This window comes from Apium graveolens, chromosome 4, assembly GCF_009905375.1.
Source record: "Apium graveolens cultivar Ventura chromosome 4, ASM990537v1, whole genome shotgun sequence".
Lineage (NCBI taxonomy): Eukaryota > Viridiplantae > Streptophyta > Magnoliopsida > Apiales > Apiaceae > Apium > Apium graveolens.
The window spans coordinates 178485134-178502216 of NC_133650.1; the positions used below are offsets into that span (position 1 = coordinate 178485134).

General features: G+C 35.8%; 1 protein-coding gene across 13 annotated transcripts; it reads right to left on the bottom strand.

Annotated features, from left to right (window-relative positions):
* Positions 1-1015: 1015 nt before the first annotated feature.
* On the bottom strand, positions 1016-16561 carry LOC141720448 (uncharacterized). Of its 13 annotated transcripts, XR_012574357.1 has the most exons (6): positions 16275-16561; positions 16098-16189; positions 15386-15447; positions 13747-13825; positions 10280-10429; positions 9412-9851 (listed from the first exon to the last, which is right to left on the bottom strand). XR_012574357.1 is itself a non-coding variant. In XM_074522871.1 (5 exons), exons 2-5 carry the CDS (start codon positions 16146-16148, stop codon positions 10355-10357), a joined length of 267 nt encoding a protein of 88 aa, XP_074378972.1. In that variant the 5' UTR covers positions 16149-16189; positions 16275-16561; the 3' UTR covers positions 9412-10354. The 13 variants fall into 13 exon arrangements, 2 of the variants coding, with proteins under 2 accessions (XP_074378972.1, XP_074378971.1); XR_012574363.1 differs by having other exon boundaries at positions 9412-12384; positions 13747-13942; XR_012574361.1 differs by having other exon boundaries at positions 9412-12384; positions 13747-14109.
* Between the last annotated feature and the right edge of the window lie 522 nt (positions 16562-17083).

Consider the following 17083-nt stretch of genomic DNA (forward strand, 5'->3'; position numbering starts at 1 on the left):
AGTATCAGACTTTATGAATAGTGCTTTTCCCTTGCCTTTCCTTGAGGTAGCTGCCTTGAGGGATTCTTCTTCAGCCTTAAGAGCAACTGTCCTTGACTTTCCTCCTTTCCTCTTGCTTCTTTGTTCCATCTCAAGTTCATGAGTCTTGAGCATCCCATAAATTTCATCAAGAGTCGTTTCATCAAGATTATAGTTGTCTCTTATAGTTGTTGCCTTCAAATCCCAGCTTTCAGGAAGAGCTAACAGGAATTTAAGGTTTGAATCTTCAAGATCATACTCCTTATCAACCAGTGACAAATCGTTCAAGAGTTTGACAAATCTATCATATAAATCAGTCAATGACTCATTAGCCTTTGAGTCAAAGTGTTCATACTTTTGAGTGAGTATTGTCTTCCTGTTCTTCTTAATCGAATCAGTTCCCTGACACCTTGTTTCTAAGGCATCCCATATCTCCTTTGCAGTCTTGCAGTTAATTACCCTATTTGACATTACATTATCAATGGCACTATGCAGTAAGTGTCGTACCTGAGCATCCTTAGCAATTGAATCGATATCTTCAGCAGTGTAGTCGCTCTTCTCATTTGGTACTGACTTTGCTGCTTCACCTGCAACTGCAACAACGAGCTTGGTTGGTTTGTGAGGCCCTTCATTGATTCTGTCAAGATATTCTGGATCAGTTGCTTCCAGAAACATGGTCATCCTCACCTTCCATACAGGATATTCAGATGGCTTCAGAATGGGAACTCTAATAGTCTCATATCGACTATGGATTTATGTCTTTGGAGGTTCTTCAGTTTTGGTGGGCTTAGTTGGAGTTTCTACTTCAGACATGATTGTTTTTGGATCTTAAACTGTTTGTGTGTTAACAGATAGGGTCTGATACCACTTGTTAGGTCACACACACACTGTAGAGGGGGTGAATACAGTGTATAGCACAATCAAATCGAATTCTAATAACACAAGTAACAGAAAATAGACTTTATTCAAAGCAATAAACTCTGTTACAGTATGGAACTGTCCTCTCTCAGTGATGAACAAATATCACGAGAGCTGCTAGGGTTACAATGAATAATATTCTCGATAATGATAACACTTTTTGTGTAAACCCTATATCTGTGTTTATATACTACACAGTTACAAGATAATCATTAATTGATATGGAATATAATTCTGCTTCCTAAAATATATCAATCAGATATCTTTTCTTCCAAGTATTCTATTCTTCATAGAATTCCTTATTCATGCATATCTCTTCTTACGTTTGTCTCGATCTTCTCTTCCTTTAATCTGCCGCCTTCCTTATCTGAACGTTTCCTTTAAGTCCTGATATTATCTTCTGATAAATATCTCCTGAACCTTAAGTACTGATGACTTAAGTTCTGACTTCAGAATAAGTACTGATTTCAGTTAAGTATTGATTTGTCCTGTTTAAGTAAGATCTGAAAACTAAACATAAATCATATTAGTCATGACATTATCAAATATATCTAACAAATTAATATTGATTGAGTCACTTGGCAATGTGATGTACAACAACATTGTCAATTGTGACACTGCCAAGCAAATATGGGAAAATATTGAGATACTCTGTGAGGGAACTGAAGAAGTTATGTCAAACCAAAGAAGAATACTGATTTCACAGTATGAGGGTTTTATGGCAAAGCCAAAGGAAAGTATTACTGATGTGTTTGAAAGGTTTAACAAGCTGATAAATGATTTGCAGCTTCATGACAAATGTTATGAAGCTGAAGAAGTGAACCTGAAGTTCCTGCTTACTCTCCCTAATCATTTGGGACATAAAATCTCAACAATCAGGGAAGGGAGAGACTTGAGTAGAATAATACTAGAAGTTTTGTATGGAATTCTTAAAACATATGAACTTGAAATGATTCAGAGAAAATCATTGAGATCTGGCCAAAGACATATTGTAGATGGCTCAAGTGCTTTAATTGTCAATGAAAGCCAAATATCTACTGATGAGCCATGATCTCAAATTCCAATTGCCTCAACAAGTGAGCAAAGAACAAATGATTCACAAGAACAAGTCATTCTGGAATTGGAAAAGGATGAGTTCTACACTCTTGAAGAACTGGATGAACTAGATCAGTCAATGGCCTATTTGGATAGAAAATTCTCTAACATTAGAGTAAAGAAGCCAAGATACTTCAAGAGTAAAGGACAGTCTTTCAACAAAGACAGCAACTGGAAAGAAAAAGGGAAGTACAATTCTGATAGTAAGAATGGCTACAAAACTGGATCTATTGACAGATCTAAGATAAGGTGCTTCAATTGTGATGAACTAGGCCACTTTGCTACAGAATGTAGGAAACCCAAGAAGGGAAAGAAAGATAAAGCTTATCTTGAACTTGAAGCAAAGTATGAAGCTCTTCTGAAGAAACAACAAATCAAAGCTTGTATTGCAGAAGGTAAAAGTTGGGATGACTCTGAAAATGATGAAGATGAAGAATTTGGAAACTATGCACTCATGGCCTTGGATCAAGCAGAATCATCCTCGTCTAAATCACAGGTACCAACTCTTACCACCATTGATTTAAATGTGAATCAATATAAGGAAACTGTTGAAAAGATGAGCACAGAAATGTTTCACATTCATACAAGCATGGTGGATGCAAATGAAGAAGTGAGCAGACTGATAAAAATGAATGAGAACCTTGAGAATGAAAAACAAGGAGCTAAATTTTTGATAGTGGAGGTTGAAGCTTTGAAACAAGAAAATGGTTATCTAAAGAACAAGCTCAAGTGTGCAAATGAGATTGAAGCTGTGCTAAGGGAAAAACTGGAGAAAAATGAAGTAAAGTTGAAGTCCTTCAGGAATGCATCTGAACTGGTTGGTCAGTACCATGAGAAAAACAAACCATGCGCAAACATTGCTATTGGTCTTGATTATGATGCCTTGAACAGCAAGAAGAAAAGCATAAGAGACAAAGGAAAAGCAACAGAGAACGAAAATGTTCTAGCAATACTGAAAAAGGTTGGGTTACCTGTGTTCAAGGCTTGTGAAGTAAACTTCAGTGAAGAAGAATTGATTATCAAGCAAGAAATTGCAGATGAGGATAATGAAAAGAAAAATGCAAACTCAACTCAATCTTCTAAGGCTGAAAAAAATCTCATGGACAATCAAAGCACCAAGACTCCTGTCAAAGAAATAAAGATTAAAGATGCAAGAAAGAAGAAGAAAAATAAAAATATGAAATTAGGTGTTAGTCCCTAACAATACAACAAGAATTATAGAAGGGGGGGTTGAATGTAATCCTGGCTACTTTTTCAAATTAAAGAAAAATGGTTCTAACTTAATAATATATAAGTGTTTGATTTGCAAAATGCAGAATGAAGAGTTAGATGAATCAAAACACAAGTAATTAAAAATACAAGTTTTTAAAAACTTTCTGGTGGATTTGAATGTATCCACCGGATATATATATATATATATATATATATATATATATATATATATATATCAAGAGAACCCTGTGAAGCTTGAATAGCTCACAACTGCTTACAAATATAAACAACTAAACTTACAGAGAAATGCTACAGGATACAACTTAGAATTGTTTCTCTTGGAATGTATTTGCTTAGTCTTGTTTTTGTCCTACTTGCTACTCTTGGTTTATATATTACCAAGATTACATAGTAATAAGACATGATAATAAAATAAAACCTATCAAGTCTAATACTATGCTGCTTCACTACTCTATTCCAGCATATTTGAATATCTTCATAATAGCATAGAAATGGTAATGCTTCTTTATCCTCAAAAACCCAGTTTAATAGGTTGCCACATTCCTTTTTGCAAACACTCGACGCATGTGATTGTGTTTTCACTGTCAACAGATGTTTGAATTAATCATCTGTCGGGTACATGATTATCATCTGTCGGGTTGCATTGTTGATCATCCGTCGGTAGCTTTGTTGATCATCCGTCGGGTAGCTATTTGACATTTGACTTCATTTCACTTATGCAGAATTACAAGACATCTTATATTTACAATTAATCAACCTATTCTGCATATCTAGTTAAAGTCAACATGACTTATATGCTACTACAGAGTCTATACAAAGGTGTTTGCAGAAATGTGCTACATGACTTATTGTTACATAAGCTACTCACTCGATGGATGTCAAATCATCATCCGTTGGGACTATATTGAGTCATCCGTCAGGACTATATTTGATTATCCGTTGAGTACTACATTTTTCACTAAATTGAATCTACTAAAGTATTTTGTTAATGAAATCATCAAGTTCACAATATATTCCCAACAATCTCCCACAATTTATGTCTACAAGAATTGTAGCCATAAATTAAAAGAAACTTGATGATAACAAAACACTCTAAGAATACAGATTTAAAAAGTAGTAGATAAAACTGAAAAGTGCTTCATTAGTTACTGAAAAATTTACAAGATAAAGTGTACAAAGATTTGCTCACAATCATTTTCAAGGTGCTCCTCTAGTCTGATCAGATTGATCTATTTCCTTGATTGTCTGAATTTCTTCCCAAGCTTCCTGTTGTTTTCTTCAATCTGATTTTGGAGCTGTCTGTGGAATTCAAGTTCATCAGATTCTGAGAGATCTAGCATTCCTCGCATTTCCAGAAGAGTCTCATTTCTAGAGATGCTCAACTGGTCTTCTAATATGAAGAATCTTTTAACTCCCTTATCATCCATGAATTCCATTAGCCAGTAGGGCCTTAGATGCACTTTATTCCCTGTGTAAGGAATAGTTAAAGTCTTTGGGAGTGCATCTTTGGCTCTAATGCTCCTGATTTCTTCAATCTTCTTTAGAACTAATCTTCTCGCTGTCACATTGAATCCAAAGTTCTTTTTGAAGGATGAGTAAACTTTTATCAATACAGATTGGCTCTCTTGAAGAATCCTGTGAAGTGGCCATTGTAGCTCTTTTCCTCCCTTGTACTTGAATACTAACCTTTCAGGTAGATTCCTGTAAGCATCAATTCCTCTAACTTCTTCCAGTTCATCCAGATAGATGTTTAGATCAGAGAATTCCTTGATGTCACAGATGACCATGATATCTCCCTTGTTGACCTTAGTTTGAGCTTTGGTTAGGGACTTGGATCTGAGAGTTGAGGGCTTTACTTTCTTGACTGCCCTGGTCTTTGTCTTCTTTGGCTTCATGAAATGAGGTAGATTGAGTTCAGGAATTGGTAGACTATCCCAGTCTATTGGCTCATCCTTTGGAATGATAGGTTCACCATGGAAATTCTTGGATGGATCTATCTTGAATTCTTCATGTGCCACAGAGGGCATGGATGTTTGAGTTGATGTAAAAGTAGACTTTTTGGGAAACTGATCTTCCAATCCTTCTTCATCAAAGTTCACTTTTCTCTTGGAGTGAAGTTTGTATCTAAACCTTCTTTTCTGTTGAGATTCTTCTTGCATTTTCATATCCTTAGATCCAGTGGTTCCAGATGGTTGTTCAGGAATTAGTTGCGTGGGTTTCACAGCTTGCAACTTGGCCAAGATAGCAACTTGCTCCTTCTTCTGCTTGAGCTTTTTAGCATCTAGAGCAGCTTGATTCTTCTCTTGATTCAATCTTGCTTTTTCTTCCCTTTTTGCTTCAGTAAATATAGGGTGTCCAGCCACCACACAGATTTCCTTACCATTTCTGAAAACTTTGGCAATTCTCCTTTTCAATGCTGAATCAGCTGGATCCTTATAGAATACAATAGACCTTGAGAACAGTTTCTTATCATCAGGCTTTGGTGTCTCATACACTGTATCTAAAGGATTCTTTAGTGAAGATTTTGGGTAATTCACCTTTGGCTTCATGATTAGATCTGCCTTTGGAGACCTGATGCAGGATGTCTGGCCTTTTTCCATATAGTTCATGCTCATTTCATTCACAGAAATTTGCCTGACTTGAGAGTGATGAATAGTTGATTTTTCTGGCTTCTTTGCTACACCAAATTTCTTTTGAATATCCTCATCAATTTTCTCCCAGTTTATTGTACAATACTGCTTCTTCTCAGCTGCTCTCAAAGTGGCTGCTACTTCATTAATTAGATCAATGTTATCTTTAGCTGGTGGCTTTGTGAAAGCAATTGTTGGCATAATTGCTTTACTCACTTGAATGTTGAGCAATTTTTGCTCCCCCCACTCCTAGAGCTCTCTTTCTCCCCCTTTTTATTATCATCAAGCTAAGTAGAGGAGGAGGTCTGTGCAGCCACCAGTTTCTGAAACAAGTCTGTTTGTTGAGCTTGGTGTAGATGGATTGCTGTAAGAGATGCTTCCATTGCTGTCATTCTTGTATCCAATGCATCTATCTTTGTGGCAAGATCAGAATTTTTCCTGAGTTGTCTCTTAATGTCAAGCATTGTAGCTTCTAGAAGTTTAGAGTCCATCTTTTCAGAATTGTCCTTTTTCATCTGATCAATATCACCTTTGATAGTGTTGACATCTTGAGCATGTTGAAGACCTTGGATTTGTTGTAGTTGCAGAGAAGCAAGATGTGCTTGAAGGAGCTTTATGGTGCTGGCATTTGTGGTGGCTTGAAGAGCAGAATATGTATGATTTATAAGTTGAATCAGGGTTTTCTTGAAGTAGTGTTCATCACATTGCTTTGAAAATGCCCAAGATGGCATGCCTGATCTTGAACTAGGGCCTACTTCTCCCCCTATGTCCAATGGCTCTTCTTCACTATCTCCACCCTCACCTCCAAAGAATTCTTCTGAACCACCAGTCTCATAATCAACATCACCAGCTGTTGAAGGCAAAGCTGTGATGGCATTCTTAGCTCTTTGCATGGACCGTGTGGTGTGCACCAAATTTAGCATCCTTTCTGCATTTTCATTGCTCTGTCCATTTAGAAGTTGATAGGCTAGAACAGGGTGAGTAAATGTCTCAGCATCTAAGGAGGTGGAATCTAAAACAGCTTGAGTTTACTGAGATAGTTCCTCCCTGTCTGCATCCTGGACATTCATTAACTCACTTACAATAACATCCACCCTTATATCTCCAGTACCTGCATTTCTCTCATTATCTCTCTTTTCTTGCATCAAGGTCTCACCTTGGCTCCCCACCCTCACGCCCTCACCTTCATCATCTAAGGTGTGACTCCTCACACTCACTTTTGCTAGTCCTGAAGAAATGGACTGCATTAGATCACTCTTTTTCTCTCCTTTTTCCTGGGAGCAACCCAGAGTCTCACTCATGTCACTACCTTCACTCAATCCGAGTAATGATTGCACAATTACTAAGTCATCTGTACTTGTGACTATGGTTGAACTTTGGAGTTGTGCAGAGACACCGACGGATGAGAAATATCCACCGGGATGGTAATTTGACTGTCCGACGGATGACTGCTGTTAGGCACATCCGTCGGGATACAATCACTACTCGACGGATGAACAATATCCATCGAGTGAGTAGAAATAAATGAGTTTGGAGTGGAAACTATTGTAGACTCTGTGCAGATTGATGAAAATTTTGGCACATATGTCTCAACAGTCTCAGAAAGATATGACAAGTCAGCCAACAAATCATCTAGAAGATGATGCTCACTTGCATGGATTTTTGGCTTCTCCAACAAAGTTAAATATGGAGAATATGGTTGTGATATTTGAATCATGTCAACATCCAAAGATTGTGTGGGAGAATTTGGTATTTGAGGTGTTTCAATTTGTACAGATTTTGGCTGTGACTCCACATTTATTGGAGACACATCAATTTGACTTTGAGATGGTGCAGTGACTGGGTCTTTAGCTCTAGTTTACACTGTGTGTGTACCCTGTGCATCCCCAAGGGTTTTAGATTTCTTCTTTCTTGTGTAGGTTTGTAGCGAACTTGTGTCCCTACCCCTTTTGTTCTGTGCTCCTGGTTGAGAGCTTGTTTTAATAGTTACATCCTTTTAGGAGGATGAAACTAGAATTGAGCTTTTATCCTTATTAACAACCACAGTTTGTTGGGAAACTGTGGTGTGGCTTGGTTTGGGTACACTATGCTCACCATCCTTATCCTTAGGGCTTCTTTAATTTTCACCCTGTCCCTCACCTGTCTTTCCCACCTTCACACTCCCCTCTTTGTGTTTAGTAGATTTTACAACTGGCATCTTTTGAGAGACAGCAGAGGGGGATTTCTTTGTCTTTGGTTTTGAAACTTTGGTTTTGGTAGCTTGGGTAGGCATTTGTCTGGTCATTGACACAGATGCCACTGCTACACTAGAAGGCAAAGAAATGGTTGAGGTTGGAAGAGTAGAGACAGTTGAAATTACCTCACTTACCTGAGGTGCCTCCATTACTGGAAAGTAGAAGAGTGGCACCTCTTTATGATGATCTGCACTATTGAGATCTGCAATAATTCTTCTTTCTTGAACCCAACAATCTAACTTGTTGGTTGGGTTCTCAAGCACAATGTCCTCAGAGAGGTGGTTAGCAAGCATCATTAAAAATCTAGCATAATAAACATTCTTACCTCTCTTACTAAGCTCACCTAACTTAAATCCCAACTCAAACAAGACTAGATCACTAAAATTGAAATATTTATCAGTTACTAGCATGTAAAGCATGTTGAGCATGGAGATATTAACAGAATCAAAATTGCTAATTTTACCAGAAAATACTTTAGTGACAACGTCACACAGATAACTCCATTCTTTCCTAAGACCCAATCTCCTAATTTCACTTAATTTAGAGATGGTGAGTGCATAACCCATAGAGTTTAACATGTTAATAATATCAGTGTCTGTGTGTGGAGTAGTGACAGTATTATCAGGAATCTTAAAGCATGCTTTAACAATGTCACTATTAACACATAATTCCTTACCTTTAATAGTGAAGGTGATGGTCTTGTCAGTTGAGGTGTACACTGCAGTCGTCCATATTTCCTCCACAACCTCACAGTAGATAGTGGGAGACTCCAACATGGCATATTTGAGCTTACAGCCTTGCACAAAATCCATCATTTTGTGGTAGTCGCCAGACTGCTGAATCCCCTTGTTCACTAAAGCCGTGAAATTGTTCTTCTCATAGATAAAGCCAGTTTGAGACATGATTTTGACGACTGGTGCCATTGTTAGAGTGTAAAAGTTGCACAAAGAGAGAGGGTAATTGCTTTTGAGAAGGAAAGAAGTTAGAGCAGATGAATTGAGAATGATAAAAGAAAAGAAGTGAAAATGAATTTTGCTTTTATACTATCTCAAAAATAACTGTCAAAAGTAATAAAGTAAAATAAAGTGACCAATAAAAATTGCCCAAAATAGCCGTTTAAAAATAAACTGTAAAAATTCCATCACAAGTAATTAAAAACATAAGTCTTTAAAAACTTTCTGGTGGATTTGAATGTATCCCCCATATATATATATATATATATATATATATATATATATATATATATATACCAAGAGAACCCTGTGAAGCTTGAATAGCTCACAACTGCTTACAAATATGAACAACTAAACTTATAGAGAAATGCTACAAGATATAGCTTACAATTGTTTCTCTTGGAATGTATTTGCTTAGTCTTGTTTTTGTCCTACTTGCTACTCTTGGTTTATATATTACCAAGATTACATAGTAATAAGACAGGATAATAAAACAAAACCTATCAAGTCTAATACTATGCTGCTTCACTACTCTATTCCAGCATCTTTGAATATCTTCATAATAGCATGAAAATGGTAATGCTTCTTTGTTCCCAAAAACCCAACTGAATAGGCTGCCACATTCCTTTTTGCAAGCACTCGACGCATGTGATTGTGTTGTCACTGTCAATAGATGTTTGAATTGATCATCCGTCGGGTACATGATTATCATCCGTCGGGTTGCCTTGTTGATCATCCGTCGGTAGCTTTGTTGATCATCCGTCGGGTAGCTATTTGACATTTGACTTCATTTCACTTATGCAGAATTACAGGACATCTTATATTTACAATTAATCAACCTATTCTGCATATCTAGTTAAAGTCAACATGACTTATATGCTACTACAGAGTCTATATAAAGGTGTTTGCAGAAATGTGCTACATGACTTATTGTTACATAAGCTACTCACTCGATGGATGTCAAATCATCATCCGTCGGGACTATATTGTGTCATCCGTCGGGACTATATTTGATTATCCGTCGAGTGCTATATTTTTCACTAAATTGAATCTACTAAAGTGTTTTGTTAATGAAATCATCAAGTTCACAACATATTCCCAACAATAGGGATAAACAAAAGCAATAATTTTTGATTATGTTGCAGATGCTCCTAGAAAGAAGTGTGAAAAATGTGGCTCTGCAAATCATCTAACTCACCTTTGTAAAAAGGTTGTTAGCAAGCCAATTGAAGGAGCATGCAAATACAATGAAGCAGATTCAAATGATCCCCACTCATTTTGTGACAAGTTTGACTGCATCCCTTGCAACTTGAAAGTGATGAAGAGTTGCCACAAACTGAGAGTAGACCTTAAAGAAACAAAAATTGGGTCTAAATCAGATAGGGAAAATGCACAACAATCATTGAACTCTATTTTATCTGAAATAACTCACTCTACTTCTGCTAAATCAGTTAACAAGAATAAAGTACCCAACACTGCTTGGGTTACTAAACACACCTAAATCTCATTTTGTGCAGGGCAAAGTGAAGAAAGTCATATGGATCATTGACAGTGGATGTTCCAGACATATGACAGGTGATAAGGCCATGCTATCACAGTTTGAGGAGAAAGATGGCCCCTTGGTGACCTTTGGAGACAACAACAAAGGATTCACAATGGGATATGGCAAGATTGTTTCTGAAAATGATGGCATTGATGATGTAGCACTGGTAGCTGGTCTTGAAGTAAATCTTCTCAGTGTTAGCCAATTTGCATACAAAGGCTTTAAAGTTTTATTCAACAAAGAAGAATGCACTTTAATTAGCAAGAAAACTGGTGAAGTTTCTTTGAAAGGAGTAAGGAAAGGAAGCTTGTTTGTTGCAGATTTTGATTCAACAAATAAGGATGGTGAGTGTTGCTTCTACACCAAGGCATCAGAAGAACAAAGCAAGCTCTGGCATAAAAAGCTGTCTCACTTAAATATCAAGGCAATTAACACCTTGGTCAAAAAGGAGTTGGTAAGAGACATGCCTAAAGTGGAAGAATTTGCTCAAGTTGAAGTTTGTGAAGCTTGTCAGAAAGGAAAAATGAAAAGATCAAGTCACAAGCCAAAAACTGTGAATTCTATTAGACTCCTTCGCAACTAATTCATATGGACTTATTTGGCCAGTAAATGTCTTATCTATTTCAAGGAACAAATATGCAGTTGTGATGGTGGATTATTTCTCAAGATACACTGGGGTAGAGTTCATGTACTCTAAAGATGAAACTCCACACATCATAATTGAGCACATCAAGAAGATAGAAAAATAAGGCTGAAGACTACAACTGTGTAAAAAGATTGAGAAGCGATAATGGAACAGAATTCAGAAATGCTATCTTGAGTGAATTCTGCAAGAATAAAGGCATTGTTCAAGAATTCTCAGCTACTAGAATATCTCAAAAAAATGGAGTAGTTGAGAGAAAGAACAGAATATTAATTGAAGCTGCTAGGACAATACTCCAAGATGCCAAGTTGCCAACAAGTTTTTGGGAAGAAGCCATTAACACTGCATGTTACACTCAGAACATATATCTCATTAACAAGGAACATGGAAAGTCACCTTAGTCAATCATGACTAAAAGAAAGCCTACTGTAAAGCATCTTCATGTGTTTGGAAGCAAGTGTTACATTTTGAAAGACAACTTTGAATATGTGAGAAAGTTTGACTCAAAGGTTTTTGAGGCAATTTTTATGGGATATTCACTAGAAAGAACATCCTACAAAGTTTATGTGATTGATCAAAAGAAGATTATGGAGAGCACATATGTGACTTTTGATGATGACCAGTGTCCAGGCTTGGAACGCCTTGATGATAATGAAGCTGAAGCCCTGGCATTTAAAAACCTCAACATTGATAGTGATTCTGATGGGGAAGATGAAGTTGATGCACAATAGATATTAAATTAAGAGACTACTCCACAGGAAAATCATGAAAATGGAAACTCATCTCACATACCTCAATTTGATAGCACAAACTCAGGGGGAGAAAGAGAAGAAGGATCCAGCAATCATACCAACAATAAAAAAAAATAATGAAGGCACAAGTCAACAAACTCATACAAGGAAGTGGGATAGAAGTCACACTAGAGAAGCAATTATTAGTGATCCTATTGCTGGTGTGAGGACTAGAAGTGCAACTGCTAATGAGTGCCTACATGCATGTTTTCCGTCTCAAGTAGAACATAAGAAAATTGATGAAGCTCTACTGGATCCTGACTGGATATCTGCCATGCAGGAAGAGCTGAATCAGTTTGAAAGAAGCAAAGTCTGGAGGTTAGTTCCTGCACCAAAGAATAGAAGCATTATTGGAAAAAATGGGTATTCAGGAATAAAATGGATGACAATGGTATAGTTACCAGAAACAAAGCAAGGTTGGTTGTAAAAGGCTACTCACAAGAAGAAGGAATTGATTATGATGAAACTTTTGCTCCAGTTGCAAGACTTGAAGCAATAAAAATCTTTCTAGCATTTGTTGCACATTCAAATTTTAAAGTGTATCAAATGGACGTCAAGAGTGCCTTTCTGAATGGTGAGCTAGAAGAAGAAGTTTATGTGCAACAGCCACCTGGCTTTGAAGATCCAGAATTTCCAAACTTTGTGTACAAGTTACTCAAGGCTCTATATGGACTACAAAAGGAACCTAGAGCTTGGTATGACACACTATCAGATTTCCTACTGAAGCATGGTTAGACTAGAGGTACCATATATAAGACTCTCCTCTACAAGAAACATGGTGAAGATATGATCCTAGTTCAGATTTATGTGGATGATATCATCTTTGGTTCTACTAATGAGAAGCTTTGCCAAAGATTCTCCAAGCTTATGCAAAGTGAATATGAAATGAGTATGATGGGGGAACTGAGTTACTTCCTTGGACTTCAAGTTAGTCAAAGAAGTGATGATATCTTCATCAGCCAAACTAAATATGTCAATGATCTATTGAAAAAGTTTGGAATGGATTGTTCACCTACATCTACACCTACGACTACTGCAACAAAGTTGGATGAAGATAAAAAGGGCAAGAGTGTAGATATCTCAAGCTATAAAGGGATGATTGGATCATTGCTTTATTTAACAGCAAGTAGACCAGACATCATGTTTGTAACATGTCTATGTGCAAGATTTCAAACTAATCCAAAAGAATCATATTTGATAGCTGTAAAGAGGATTTTCAGATACTTGAAGGGAACTTCAAACACTACGCCATAAGTGGACTATTGTTATGCCTAAATGGTGTTACAATAGGCCCAAAAACCGTTACATTATGTCTATTGTAACACCAAAGAGCGTTACATATACGAGCATTACAATAGATACCCTAATGTAACACTTTACTGATATATTGTAACAAAGAAGAAAATGTTACAATAGGCAACTAATGTAACACTAAAAGGCCCAAATGTAATACAAAATGAGTGATACATTAAGTTTGATCAAATGAATAATTTATTCTAAAACCTATGCTAAGCATGCACTAAAGAAATAAGACATGCATCAGTCAAGTAGTGATTTTGCAATATAAAAAAACATTTCATCTACATAAATAAATATTTATAAAAAGCCCAAACAGATCAAAACAATATCGGACATTAGGTTTATCTTAATGTATCAGATAAATTTTGAGTCGAGAAGGCATGGGATACCTTCCACAGACGATCATTTGCAAAGATCAGGAGATCTGTGTCCCTATCAATACTTGCATCTTTTACATCTGGATCAGACCTAAGGTGATTTTACATCTTTTAATGAACCGAACTAGCAATATGTACTTGATAGACACTAACAGCTATCAATATTTGCAAGGCCAGTAGCATATAAAAGAAGAATGTGAATTCCCATCTGGAAAGTTAAACATAAAATAGTTAACATAGTGGTCAGGTTATTGATAGATGAGGTATTAATGACACGATTCATAGATGGCTCCTCTTTCTAGAAATGAATCTGCATCAGAATCTGGATTGAAATTGTAAATTCCGCATTCTTCTAGTTTCACCGTATGTAGCTTTCTTCATAATAAAAATAAAAGATCATTCATACTGGAGGTGACACGGGTGTATTTAGCTTGGAGGATGATAATATTAAGCAGCTCATATGGAGCGAGTCAAAGAGTTTTTAAAGAGAAATAATCAAAGAACAATTTGGATAGTTTAAACTAAAGGTGGACTTTACATGGCTGCTACTCAGTTTTGAGCATGGCCGTTACAGTTAAACCGCCATTGCATTTTTAGGCGTACTTAATTTAGATGTTACTGTGATCTTCACAGATTAGTCGTATGCTAGATATATGCTCTCCACAGACAAACTGAAGTCTTAAGAATTTTACTCGAGTCTGCTGGAGCTTATAATATCTCAAGTTAGCGCCAAGATATTGTAGAAGCAATTTCCTGCTATTTATTTCTCAAAGCACTAGTTTCCATTTCCCTGTATTATTTAAGAGTTACTAGATGTGCTGGTGACTACAAAGCTTGATAGGTGGATAAGTTCATACTCGATTACCGGAGACACTAGTCCTAAGCAGTATGGTCTGTGATGGTCCTTTATATTTGTAGATTAGCAACAATGATCATCAAGAGGCAGAAACACAAGTGCGGGTTCGACTAGCAGAACTATAATATTAGCAACAATTTCACCTTATTACACTAGAAAAACTATAAGATTGTTAAATCTTATTATGTATTTCCAAGTATGTCTGTTCAATTTTTTCTTAATCAGCTATTCAGTTAGGCAAGAATCAGGCAGCACAAAGCACCAAGTCTACTGACTCAGTTTAGGAAACATTGACATTAGACAATTATAACATAATAGAACCGAGAAAAAACCACAACCATAAAAGGAGAGAAAGTAGCTATTATTTGTGCATTAAGGCAGGGTATACTCTGCTATTGCTACCTATTCCTGCTGTTATGATAATGCCCGTGGAACAACGATAATAGTTAACAACAACACATGCTTTAATATTCTTTAATATTTATTTGACAGTTGATAAAGTAATTTTTGAATAATGATTCATGTGTTGATTTTAGAATAGGGGCGACCATACATAGTAGGTATAATCACTTAGTTTTTAATATACATTAAAAACGGTGCTATCAATATTCTTTAAAAAAAATATCTACAACTTCTCTCTAGATTACATCAGCATGTTCAGTGTTCGGACACTAATTTCTAATACATCATAACAAATCAATACACTGGATAATGTGGTCGTTTCATAACAAATTAGTAATTAATATCATATTACCATTCCAATGCTGAAGGTATTTACTATGTTCAAGCACGCACCTGGTATTTACTTGTATTAAGATCTGAAAAAACTTGTTGCGTGACCTTAGCAAGGAAATGCCCTGTCAAAAATTGGAGAACAATATATATGATAGTTAAAATAAATGTTCAATATAAAGAGAGGAAATGAAAGATTAAAAAAATACGCCTCTATTCAGATTGTCAATGTACAAACATATACGGATGAATACTCATACTACAGTGGCTATTTACTATACATTAACTTCCAAAATGGGCACAATATAACTACTCATTTACATAATAATGTACAGCAGAATAATTTTTTGAATTCCGCACAATCATAATGTAACTAAAAAAACCACAAGGATTGTACTTCAGGTTAAATTTGTCAAAACGATGAAAGGTGCTCTTGTCAGCATGAACATCTAGAAGGTCCACATCATACCTTAAAAAACCTATAAGTGCATATTTGTAGGAGGTAAAATTATATCAGTGAAGAAGTCGATCATGTAAAATTCCTCTTCATACTAAATAAAATGGATAAAATACTACCTTGTTAAATCCAAGCTCCGGAAACAAAAAGTGGCTGAGACTTATATTAACAACATAATATATGAGTCTATAAGTTTCAGAATTATCAAAACAACATAATACAATATGTTCAAATCAAATATATCAAATTAACAATTTGAAATGCAAAAATAATCGAAACAAAATAAAACAATATATTCAAAAAACGCGAGCAGTCAACCTTGTCATTGCCCTGGACATTCATCCCCTGACATAACGATGATTTAGGCATGAGCTGTTCAGGATATAACGATGTTTCTGACTTCGTGCAATCTATATTTAGGGTCCAATCCATAGAGATTAAACTTACTAACCTAATATACAAAGACAATTTGGATGGAAATTAGATGTTTATTACCTTTTCAAATTTTTGGCCGCTGATACATATATTAACCACTTAATTGGAGCCCCTTTGAAACCCTAATCGACTGCAAAATCATATAGATATAAAAATCAGTAATCGCTCGAGCCATAGACATATCTATTAAAATACAAAGTCTTCGATTTGTTCTCAAGATAGCGTTTAGAAAGAGAGGGAGAGAGATCGAGCGCTTTCTGGTGAGGTTTGAGAGAGAGAAAAAAAGAGAGTCGACGAGAGAGAATCTTGTGAGCGAGAGAGAATATTTGTGTAAGGAGCGAGTCCAATAATTCATTTAGGGGGAAAATGCCGTCCAATAATTCACCTTGTAAAATACATATTATTTTTTTAAAAAAAATATATAACTTTTTAATTAATTATTAAAATATTATTTATTAAATAAAAACAAAAAATGTAATTTTTGTACTTATGAACAATGTATTTTTATATTTTTTTATTATATATTATATTTTTCATTCACAAATAAACCATAATATAATTTTAATACTAATTTATGATAATATTTTTACTTTAATATATTTAAAATTTAAAAATGTAACCAACGTAACACTGGGTGTTGGTGTTACATGTTGTGCAACACCGGAGTTTCTCGACAACTCTAGCATTATACCTATTGTAATACTAATTCAGAGGTGTTAAAATAGGACAAAAATTTCTTAGCTAATGTAACTCTCCTTATAACACTTGCATTACAGTAGCTCACTTATGGCGTAGTGAAACTTGGGATTATGGTATCCTAAGGGAACTGGTTTTGAAGCTGTAGGTTACACAAATGCAGATTTTGCTAG

Excerpts from the sequence above, each read along its gene's own strand:
- LOC141720448 (XM_074522870.1), bottom strand. The coding sequence starts at position 16,148 with ATGCCTAAATCATCGTTATGTCAGGGGATGAATGTCCAGGGCAATGAC. Across the intron at positions 13,826-15,385 it reads TTAATACAAGTAAATACCAG|GTCTGATCCAGATGTAAAAG; the intron begins GTGCGTGCTTGA and ends AAATCACCTTAG. Across the intron at positions 12,385-13,746 it reads CAAATGATCGTCTGTGGAAG|GAACTAACCTCCAGACTTTG; the intron begins GTATCCCATGCC and ends TCTTTGGTGCAG.